General features: G+C 42.1%; 1 protein-coding gene across 1 annotated transcript; it reads left to right on the forward strand.

Annotated features, from left to right (window-relative positions):
- The first annotated feature begins 44 nt into the window (after nt 1–44).
- Nucleotides 45–2,564, forward strand: LOC147611976 (uncharacterized). Its single transcript, XM_086784242.1, has 3 exons — nt 45–518; nt 613–1,498; nt 1,797–2,564. Exons 1-3 carry the CDS (start codon nt 129–131, stop codon nt 1,997–1,999), a joined length of 1,479 nt encoding a protein of 492 aa, XP_086640368.1. The 5' UTR covers nt 45–128; the 3' UTR covers nt 2,000–2,564.
- The last annotated feature ends 9,053 nt before the right edge of the window (nt 2,565–11,617 follow it).

Genomic DNA, 11,617 nt, shown 5'->3' on the forward strand with positions numbered 1-11,617 from the left:
AATGAATTTTTATTAATTACAAACATATAGTGTGATTACGAGGCGGCGCTGTCGTTTCGAGAGAGAGAGAGACACAGAGGTTATGTGCGTGTTCGTGAGAAAGAGAGAGAGAGAGAGCGCACAGGGACATGGAGGATGCAGAGGACAACACCTTGAACAAGAAGAAGAATAATGAGAAGAAGAAGAAGAAGACGACGACGAGAGGGGAGCGTGAAATGGAGATGAAGCAGCTGGTCGTGCAGTGCAGCGTCCCTCCTGCAGACGCCTCTTCCTTCCCTCCCCTCTGCGTTGCCCGGAGGGTTATCCATACCCACGCCTCCACCCCCTTCCCTACATGCACATGTTGCAGCCATCAAGACCATCACCAGCTTCAGCCGCAGCATCATCATCAGGGCCATGGAACCTTGGAAACCCTAGCTATGGCTCCCCTTCTCCCCCCTTCTCCTCCCCCTCCCCTCATCATCAACCACACTTGCCCCTGCTCTTCACCTGCCTTTCCCCACACCATGCAGCAACAGGTAGGTCATCTTCTCTACTACTGACCCTCCTTGGCATCCCATCCTGTACATCCTTGGCCATCATTGTCGCTGCTCGGAACACTTCTTGTTGCAGGTTCTGCTTCGTAACGCCATGGCTCAATCTTGTCACAGAACACAAGCAGAGGCCATGGCCCTTCTGCAGCCTTCTGAAAAGCAATATTATTACACAACACAAGCAGAGGCCATGGCCCTTCTGCCGCCTTCTGAAAAGCAATATTGTTACATAACACGAGCAGCAGATCCTGAGGCAGAAATGCTGTGGTCTCCTTCCCCGCCGTTGCCAACACTGAAGAAAGCGGCCTTGGATCACAAAGCGTCACATAGTTCGATTTCGAGTAGCCTGCTTGCTGCCGCGGGCGATGGCACCTTGCTCGCAGCAGAGCTCTTGCATCATCTCAAAGAAAGTGTCTGCTCAACCTTGCCCCAAAGTGTTAGGGTTAGGGTCTCTGATGACTGGGACTCCATCCTTTCTTCTAATGTGCTTGAGCAATACATGGACAAATTGAAGGCAAGCTTGCACCGTCTCCCCCCCTGGTTAATGGACCGCTTGAGCTTCAATAGAGTGATAAAGAAGGTCAGCCGAATTCAGATGCCTGAGCACCATAGGCATTCTTGCATTGAAGATCTGTTGCAGACAATTGCAAGCTTTGAAAGGGCTGGGCTTATCAATGACATTCAGAGCTTAGGGTTTGTGGAAGAGGCCTGCATTCTGGGAGACCGAAGCGTTTTCTATGGGGTTTTTTCCAGAACACGGGTTCTACAAGAGGTCTCCAATCTTCTTGGCTACATGAGATCAGAGATGGGTCTTCTTCCACAGGATACATGGAGTCTGGCATGCTCTGATGTTCGGCGTCGCAATTGCCTGAAGGAGATTTGTCTTATTTGCAATTATCCAGACAAAATCAAGACCTTTGCATGGAAGTTGGACAAACTAGAACTCTGTGCAAATGAGACAGACTGTAAGAGCTCTCTCTCTCTCTCTCTCTCTCTCTCTCTCTCCCTCTGTGTGTGTGTGTGTGTGTGTCACACAGGCGCGCTTGTGCACGCAACACACACACATTCCGGCCCTGCTCCTGCTCATGGGCACACACACACACACACACACACACACACACACACACACACACACACACACACGTGTCCGTGCAGATGCACACATAGAGAAGAAGCTTTGCATGCACCAATCCTTTGCTAGGAAACGTGAGTTTAAAGGGAAACAGGAAATAACTACTTCAATCTGTTTTGGTTTTTTTGAAGGTATTAAGACAAATCAGGTGCATGATTGCGCATCTATAGACATTCAATTAAGAAAGTTATTAGGTTCTCCACTTGGAGCAGAGTTAGCAGGGCTCCGTGTTGTGAGCTATCTTGACACTGCTGTGAGTTTGCTACAACATTACACCGATATCTTTGAGAGCCTCCCAAAACATGGATTTAGTGAGAAGGCTTCATCCTCTTAATCTCAAAGCTGCTACATTTGAACAATTTTGTCAGAAGTGCTCCGGATCAAGGTACTCCTTAACACTGAAGGCATTTGGCAATAACAAGTTTGTCTAAGGGGGCTTACAGATAATGCCCTGACCATGGGATGGGCAGGGACTTGGATGGGGAGATTGCCTGTGCATATACTACAGGCATGTGAGATCTTTGAATTGGATGGGCGCTAGGTTAATGTTTAAACCCCTTAAGAGCGCATCTCTATTGTGCTCGAACACCATGCTACCGTTGTAATGCCTTGGTATCTCTATTACAAGTGTACATCCTTCCTAATCCCTTGAGTTAGCAACAATGCTACTTTCCACTAAGGGCTTTTGAAAGCAAAGCTGATTGACTTTGGAACTTTTTAACATGATGCTTACTATGAACACAGTACTAATGAATAATTATGGATTGGGAAGATGGACTTGCATGCAAAACCCCAACACAAACAGTAATATGAAATTGTGGGTTCATGTTGAGTCACTTCTTCTCTTTCTTTTATGTAAGAGTTAAGAGTTGTACTAGAGAGCTTAACCACTTTCTACATTAGATAGCTAGTCTTACTTGTTTGTGCATGTGTGAGTGAAGTTTGGGCATAACATCCGATAAAAATGCATCATTACATATCCAATTGATGGGCTTAATGACTTATCTCCGATTTCTGAAGTTTTCTAGTGATTGTTACAAATAGAAGTCATAAAAAAAGAAGTCGTTTCCTAAAATTGAGATTGAGATCTAAAATTGGAGCAATTTTGTCCATGAGCTTTACAATAACTTTAAAAGTAAAAGTATTTGTATGCGCGATAAAATCTTAAAATTCTTAATGTGTTTGTTTTATAAAAACATACAAGAAAACAAAACCTATCATCTGAAATATTTTTTTATATAAAGTTACTCACCAAAATCGAGGAAATTTAAAATGCCTGTAAAATCCACAAACTCACTTAAAAAAAGTAACCACCAATTTTGCTAACTCACAAAGTACTTTACTACTACATAAATAGTCAAATCATTATATCATGGTCGCAAATGTGATATCATGGTCGCAAATGTGATACATCAAATAAATATATTGACAAGTAGCATCATTCTCAAAATAACACATTTTAAATGTTTGATAAATTGTTGTAATAAGATTCCTACTAACACATCCCTTTCATGCCATTGTACATGCCTATTAATCTCATCATTAGACTTGTTCCTTCTTTATGTCACAACTTTGTGTCTCTACTAGAGTTGGTAACACCCTAGTAGCTTATCCATGCAATCCCTAGTTTGGATCCCTCTCCCACACACTTTTTGTGGCCTCCCCTTATTTCGTGTGTGATGATCATCCATGTACTTGCATACCCAGGTCAATATCATACTATAGTTTTTCCATACAAACCCACAAAAAGATAATCCATCTTGTATCACAATCTAAGAACTAGCAATATCATAGTCTAGTTTCCCATACAAGCCCACAAAAAGGCAATCCAACTTGTATCACAAACTAAGAACTAGCAAAATAAGCCTACAAGCTTCAACAAATCACTTGCCATTAAATACTAACGAATTCCTTAACAAGCAATAGAGTAAGATGTTGAAGTTTCAACAATTGAAGTATCATAACATACCCCATGAGGAACTAATAAGAGTTATGAACTTAGGGATGGTAATCCCCATTTGGTTATTAAAGAAAGAAAGAAAATCATCTTGAGGATCCATAGCTTTTGTACTCTTTGAAAAAACATCATCCATATTATTATTCCAAAGAGTTGCATAGAATCATAGCCATATCCAACTTGTGAGCATGTGATTAATCCCTAGTCATAAGGTTTCCTTGCATATCATATCAACATGGACACGCATGTCATGTGCATAATTTGTACCTTTTTCTTGAGAAAGAAAGAGCCGTGAACCACTATAATTAGTAAGCTTGGTATAAAGTTGAAGACATAAATAACTAGCATTAATATGATCATGGTAAGCATAATCATAATAGACTTTTAGTGATTTCCTCTGTTTTTCACCTACGAATTACCACATTAGGAGACTTGGACTAAAAAAAACTTGAGATTTGCATCTAGAGTAGATTAGGGTGTGTAGAAATGAATTCTTAGCATGCTAGAAAAGAAATAGAGAGATTAACATTAATAACAATGCTAATGATAAAAATGAAGCATAATGACAAGGCTGTTATTGTGACTTTCATCATTTTCAACTCCTATGTTGTGAGAGTAGGAAGATGGCCGACTTGTTGGCTTCACAACTCTTCGGATTCCCGGCTCTTCGACTTCCGACTCTTGAGCTTCTGCTGCCTATTTATAAGCATTGCCCCTATCATTCTCATGAGTGTTTTCCACCCCTGTCTTCTGCACACAAAGCCCACTCCTTGCCTCATGTAGTTGTATTCAACGTCTGAAGTTATTCATCAACATTTTCATTCTCTCTCTCTCTCTCTCTCTCTCTCTCTCTCTCTCTATGTGTGTGTGTGTGTGTGTTCCAGCATTTCACTTCTTTTGTGCATCCGTTTTCGTTGCCCTCTAACATGGTATTAGAGCTGATGCATTAGATCCTAGACACACTTTACACCTACAATATTTTGAGCCTATTCTGCTACTGTTCGAGGAGTTTTAAACATTGACGTTTTCTAACTTGCACTTGCTCGAGATGTTTTTGCTGACTTGCCGACATTTGATCATTGATTTTCAGAGTTGCATTGCTGATTTCCAGTCTTGTACTGTTGTTTTCTAGCCATCTTTGTGTCATAAACCTCTCCTAGACACCTGAATTTTCAGTAAACAATCGCTTCATAGGGGGAACATTGTCTTCTCTAGAGTTCAAGCTGTCATCTTTACCCATTTTCCTTAAAGGACAACATCTAGATGGGACAAACTTTGACATTTGGAAGGTCAAGATTAAGTCTATTCTCGAGACTTATGATTTGGCAGTAGAGATTCTTTCAACTCCTTGATCGAATCCGGCTAAAGCAGATCTCAATGACGATGACAAGGAAGAATGAAAGAAGGAAGCTCTCATATGGGACAAGCTCAATGCCCAGGCTTGTTCTTTCCTCTTTCTCAACTATAAAAATGCAGTCCTCTCTCACATCAAACATGAGACATTAGCCTCTTCTATTTGGATGCGTCTCGAAGATCTCTAGATTGTCGGAATCCCATGAAGCGAGCTTCTCTTGTGGTACAACTCAACAAATTGGACTCTTCAAACTCCAAGACCATGAGGGAGTACATTAAAAAATGTAGGCTCTTTGGGACAAGATTCTCTCCTGTGGTGGAAAAGAAATCGACTCAGAGGATATGGTATTGTTGCTACTCTCAGTTAGCCTCCGCATCCTTCGACAACTTCTTCTCCTCTTTGATCACTTCCGGATGGATGGCAGAGCTCAAGTAGTGGGAAGAGGTCGTCTCTATGGTACTTGACCACGAGAGCCAGAATGCCTCCACCTAGTTCGACAAAGGGGATTAAGCTTTCACAGGCCAAAATAACAAAACAAGAAGTCGAAAGGTAAAGGTAATCACTCTCAGCCCGAGTGATTACCTTTACCTCCAAGGACAAAGGCAAGTCCACCTCATCGTTGCCTAAGAAGTGCGACTACTGTCAAAAGAATGGACATCTCTATCACAAGAGTGCAAAAAGAGGGCGGCAGACAACAAGAAGAAAGGCTAGGGTTCTGGCTCCTCAGCCTCCCCCGCCCGAGACGGAGCTGCTTGGGTACGTCTTGAGGAGCTTCCTTCTACTGTTTCTCTAGAGATTTCTCTCTTAGCTTCTGCACCTATGGAGTGGATTGTGGATAGTGGTGATACAAAGCACATGACTTCTCAACAGTACTTGATCGGTGATCTAAAGAAACGTCTCGTGAATGTCACCATCGATGACAAATCCACCATCCCTATTTGTGGTGTGAAGGCTCCATGTCCTTAGTTCTTGACGGGCATGGAGGAAAGTTTACTTCTTCTATTCTTCATGTTTCACCTTCTTTCTGTGCAGGAATTGTGCAGTCTTGGCACAAAAGTGGAGTTCACCACACAAATTCAGTTACTATCCTTCATCAGAAGAAGGGTATTATTCTTTGGAAAGGGTATGTGGACCACGGTCTCTACAAGCTTCATGCTCTCTCTCTTCTCTCCCCTCCCCTCACCTCCCATAGGTGATCTTCTCTGGCATGCTAGATTTGGACATCTTCATCTCTTCATGAGGCCTTGTGGGGCAAGCCTTCCACGATAAACTGATCGAGGGCTTGGCTGATATCAATCAAGCCTAGAGATGAACAATGTGTCTCTTGACTCAGGGGGAAGTAACATCAAGAACATTTTCCAAAGAAGGTGGCTAGGAGGGCCACCGTTGCCCTTGAGTTGATATAGATTTATGCGCACCCATGTGGACTACATCTCTTGGGAGGTCATCACTTTGGCATGCTTCTTGTAGATGATTTTAGCAGGTTCACTTGGGCTTATTTTTTGCAATACAAGAGTGAGGCCTTCTCCAAATTTCGACAATGAAATACTATGGTGGAAAAGGAAATCCTTCTTTCTCTTCTCACTTTGAGAGCCGACAAAGGTGGCGAGTTTACTTCTCATGAGTTAGATCACTATTGTGCAGGGGCACGACATTAAGCAGGAGTTCTCCAACACTGACACCCCTTCAGAGAATGGGGTAGAAGATCAAAAGAACATGATTGTTATTGAGATGGCACGGAGAATGATGGAGCACCAGTCTCTCCCTCATATGCTGTGCGCTAAGGCTTGTGCCAACGGCAGTTCATGTCCTCAACCGATCCCCTATTGTTGTTGTTCCTTCTATGACTCCATATGAGGGGCTTACTTTGGATGGAAGCCAAATGTCTCTCATTTTTTAGTATTTAGTTGTCCGGCTCACATGAATGTTCCAAAAGATCATAAGGGTAAGCTGGATTCCCAATCCCATACTCTCATCTTTGTGCGGTACAACACCACTTCCAAAAGCTATTAATAGCCTTGATGATCCTATTGCTGAAAATATCCTTCTCAGCCCATGATGTTGTATTTTATAAGGGATCATCTTTAGAGGGGGTTCTTCCTCCTTCTGACACATCCTCTCCTCAAGCTTCTTGAGGTGGTTATTGCGCTTCCTCCTCCAGCCATTGCAGATAAGCATGTGGATGAGGATATCATGCCTGATATTCAGGCAGATGATGGCAAGGATTAAGAGTAGAAGCCTCCTTCCACGCAGACTCCGACCTCTATTAGACGGATTCCCAAATTGTACATTGACACTGTCCACTCTTCAAGATTGAAAGAGCTGCATCCCCCTTCTTCAGAGGGGGGCCCTTGCCGTTCTTTCCGGCTGTAGGAGCAAAAACTGGCACGAGGACAATCTATGTGTGAACTATGATATTATGTCATAGATCGTAAAAGATCAGGAGCCTACCACCATCAAAGAGGCTCTCTGACAAGTACCCTGGAAGCACGCCATAGAGGCAGAGCTGGACGCTATTGAGTGCAACAATACGTGGGAATTGGTGTCACGGCCTCTACCCATCGGAAGGTCATTGGGACGAAGTGGGTTTACAAAACCAAATACAGGTCTGATGGTTCTACCACCATCAAAGAGGCTCTCTCACAAGAACCTTGGAAGCACGCCATGGAGGTAGAGTTGGACTGCTATATATTGAGCACAACAATACGTGGGAATTGGTGCCATGGCCTACCCATCGAAAGGTCATTGGGATGAATTGGCTTTACAAAACCAAATATAGGTCTGATGGTTCTCTGGATAAGCATAAGGCCAAACTTGTTGCCAAGGTTTATTCTCAAAAAGTTGGCTTGGATCATGATGAAACTTTTGCTCTCTGATAGCTCGGATGTCTACCATCCGCACCATTCTCTCAGTGGTTGCTCAAAAACGGTGGAATATTTTTCAAATGGATATAAAATCAGCCTTCCTCAAGGGAGATCTTCAAGAAGAAGTCTATGTTGAAATAACCACCCCGATTTCTAGCGTCCAGAGATCTCATAGACACAGACATATATCTTTATCTCTCAGCAAAGGTATGTCCAAGAACTTTTAGAGTCTTTTTAGATGAGCACTTGCAAGCTTGTGTCAACACCCATAGATCCGGGATCTCGACTTACTGCTCATCACATTGATGCCGACGATTAAGACGGTTCAGGACCTTAAAAATAACCTTTATCCATGGCTTTTCAAGACAAGGTGATTAGTGGAGTGCAACAAGAAAATTCTATTTGATTGAGTCGTGACAACAAAATAAAACCATTAGAGATTTTATCCTTCGGATAAAAATCTTGGACTCACGATGTGAGCCATGGGAGAAACTAAACGATGCTCAATTAAAGAGATATTTCATGATGGGCATAAAGAAAAACAACTTACACAACTTGATCATTGTCTCCAATCTGGAAACATTTGATCAATGTTGTAAGGAAGCAATACGTTTAGATGACAACATGATGGAGGATGATCATGATACGAGATGTTCCTCATCTAAACCAAGTGAAGAAGCAATGGCTAAAGAAAAATTGATCTCGGAATCGTCATTCCCTGAATTCTACACAGCCTTGCTTAAAAGCTTTAAATTGGCATCTCCAATAGAGGATGAGCCCCCCCTCAAAACCAAACATCCTTCCATGCCTACTGCCATAGTTTGGAATACTTCCATGCCTACTGCCACTGACACTTTACAACCCATATGTGAACGATGTGGCATCGATTACATATTCCAAGATTTCCCTGATGAGTTGCTTCAATGCAACGTCTCACAAAATACAACTCTTAACATCTTAAGTGTACAAAACGGGCAATTGTCCACCTTGAATGTGCTTATATGCCTGTTGTTGCAAGCCAAAGCATGAGACCAAAAGAGGAAGTAAAACCTTATAAACCCAAGAAAAAAATGGCCAACAAACTGTAAAAATAAAGGACAAACCAAGGTTGAAATAAAGGACAAGGAAAAGGAGCTTGTGGAGGACATAACCCCAAAAGAGCGAAAAGCTACTCATGATGTGGAAGCATCTAACTCAAAGGCTACCTCACAAAGTACAAAACCCACATGTGCGACACATGAAACAAAAGCCCAAAAGCAAGTTTGTTCTCATCGCATGGGCAAACATAATGAATCCCTAACGGTCTAAAGAAAGTCAAAAGAAGAAACAAGTTCTAGAACGTCACTTAGTGAGGATGAAACAAGTTCTAATTCGTCACCACTCAGTGCATCTCACACGTCAATCAAGAAACTAGAACCCACCCAACCACTCCAAATTGAAAATCATGATCACAAGACATATGCGAAACGCATAAAGCAAGCTCATGAGAGCATGCTTAGCATTTTTGAGTGTCATACTAGGATCACCGGTTGTGATTGAACCTCATAATGCCAAACCTAAAAAAGCAACCAAAATACAAAAACCGGAGGCGTATCACTTCCCCTTTCAAGAGGAAGATGTACTCTCTACAGAAGAGTTATTAGAGGTAGATTGCACGAATGGTGAAGTTGAAACAGCACATGAGGATTTTGATAATTTCCTTACAAAATTAAAGTAGTCTCTCAAATCCTCACATGCACCTTTAAAGGCTAAACATGAGTTATACTAAGATATCAAGAGCTGCATAGAACAGGACTGTGAGGATTCACAAGTTTCCAAATAGACCCCAGTTAAAGTTGTCAAACAGTGTGCCATTGTACACATTGGGCACTCTTGAAAAAGCTGAGAGCCAAGAAGAGGATGAAAGTGAATGGGAATATGAAACCAAAACGGGATTTGAAGCTAAAAACTAAAACTAAAACTTCCATGGTTCCTCTTGAAGATTCTATCATGGTCTGGTTAGATTTCCCTATGGGCAAGCGCAAATGCACATTAATTAGCCGTCGATCTAGTCATAACATCATGACAATAGACACTTGGATATCATTGGGACAACCTAAAATTATCCCTAAAGACAATGGTCTTACAAGAGGTACCAATGGACAAAACATTGAAGTTTCAGGATACTTTAGCTATGCTACTCGAACAATCAGTGGAAATGTGGAATTTAGATTCCATGTTATCCCATATTCCCTTGAGTATGATGTCATCGTTGGTGGAACTTGGATACGTGACTCGTTGTATTCAATTGATGAATCCATGCAAACAATCACCTCCTTGAACATTCCTACAGGCATTGTGTAATTGCTATTACGAGAGGGAGAGACCTTAGAGGAGTTGGAACTTCCAACATATCTTACTCTGAATATCCCAAGAATTATGATTCGATTAGAACTTTTCAATAAAATTACCACAATCCAAGCACAGCTTTATCCACAACGAGAGCACAATCTCATGACCCTCGAGTTATAGGATTTGTTAGGTCAACCAACATTCACGGCTCATCCTAATAGAATTCCATTCACATGACTTAAACATTCCATGTTTGGGGTACTTGGAACAAACAATGTATATAGAATCTAACCCCCTTACGTGTAAGTTTTTGTGGTTATGTGTTGGAAGTAGATTTGATCTTGGGGCATAAATGGACTATTTCTTCCTAAGCACCATTGTGCTTTGCTAGAGAGATAGGGTCATCATGATGGCCAATGATACAAAGTTGACACTACTATACTGCTGCACGGAAGAGGATCCAACCCTAATGGATTTCTATGATGCTGAACGCAAAAAGCTACGAGCCTGTTGCTCTTCGAAAGCCTCTCTACATGAAGACCTACCATCTGCATCAATGACCGACTTCGATAAAACATCTAACCCTTCAACTCCATCCTCACCAAAAAAGTCCAATGCCAAAACCTTGCATTCAATGGCTATTCCTGAAGAAGTCACCAAGCGCAACCACCTATCTCTAAAAAGGAACTCAAAGGAAAAGCCTCAGAGACAACGCCTCTTCATCAACCAACCTCACCAAAGGAGAAGACTGCATGCTCAAAAGCCTCAACACCGGAAGCCACTCCACATAAGACTCAAGCCTCATCGACAACAACGTCCGTGAGTCTCAAAGCCGCAACCTCAACACCAACCAATGTGAAGGAGGGCCCCAAACCTTCCACTTCATCCAAAAAGAGAACTCCACCAAGACAACCAAAATCAAGGTATCTTAATGGTATCAAAATGTGGGTGGAAATGGAACTACTTGTAGCTCAAGGCTACTACGAGGGTGCCAATCCAATTTGGGTTCCTCAATCATCAAAGCCTCTTCCTCAATAGAATACTCAAAGTCCAAGGAAGAATAAAAGTACTCAACAACATTTTCCAACACAAAATACTAAGCGATTTCCTCAAAGAGCTCCGAAAACTCAACAAGTGTGGGTACGAAAAAGGTTATTGGAACCACAAGGGTAGTACCAAGGTAATACCAATGCTTGGATTCCTAAGCCCATCAAGAAGTGCCCCAAGCCTACTCAAAAGAAAGAAGCCTTAAAGGCATCAACCATTAATTCCTAATGTTCATCAAAGATGGGTGCCTGTGAACATGCTTCAACAACAAGGGTATTATGATGGAAATCCCATCATATGGTTGCCAACATTGAACAAAGTGAAGAAAGCCTCACCCACCGATTTCAATTCCAAAAACTTTCCTCATTCGACAAGAATGGATACCCAAGCAACTCCAAG

Source organism: Cibotium barometz, chromosome 46, assembly GCF_041138505.1.
Source record: "Cibotium barometz isolate CiBa-2024 chromosome 46, ASM4113850v1, whole genome shotgun sequence".
Classification (NCBI taxonomy): Eukaryota; Viridiplantae; Streptophyta; class Polypodiopsida; order Cyatheales; family Cibotiaceae; genus Cibotium; species Cibotium barometz.

What these genes read in the sequence shown, in the direction of transcription:
- LOC147611976 (XM_086784242.1), top strand. Translation starts at nt 129, where the DNA reads ATGGAGGATGCAGAGGACAACACCTTGAACAAGAAGAAGAATAATGAG. An exon ending in CCCACACCATGCAGCAACAG is followed by an intron (nt 519 to 612) that starts GTAGGTCATCTT and finishes TTCTTGTTGCAG; the next exon opens with GTTCTGCTTCGTAACGCCAT. An exon ending in CTGTGCAAATGAGACAGACT is followed by an intron (nt 1,499 to 1,796) that starts GTAAGAGCTCTC and finishes GTTTTTTTGAAG; the next exon opens with GTATTAAGACAAATCAGGTG.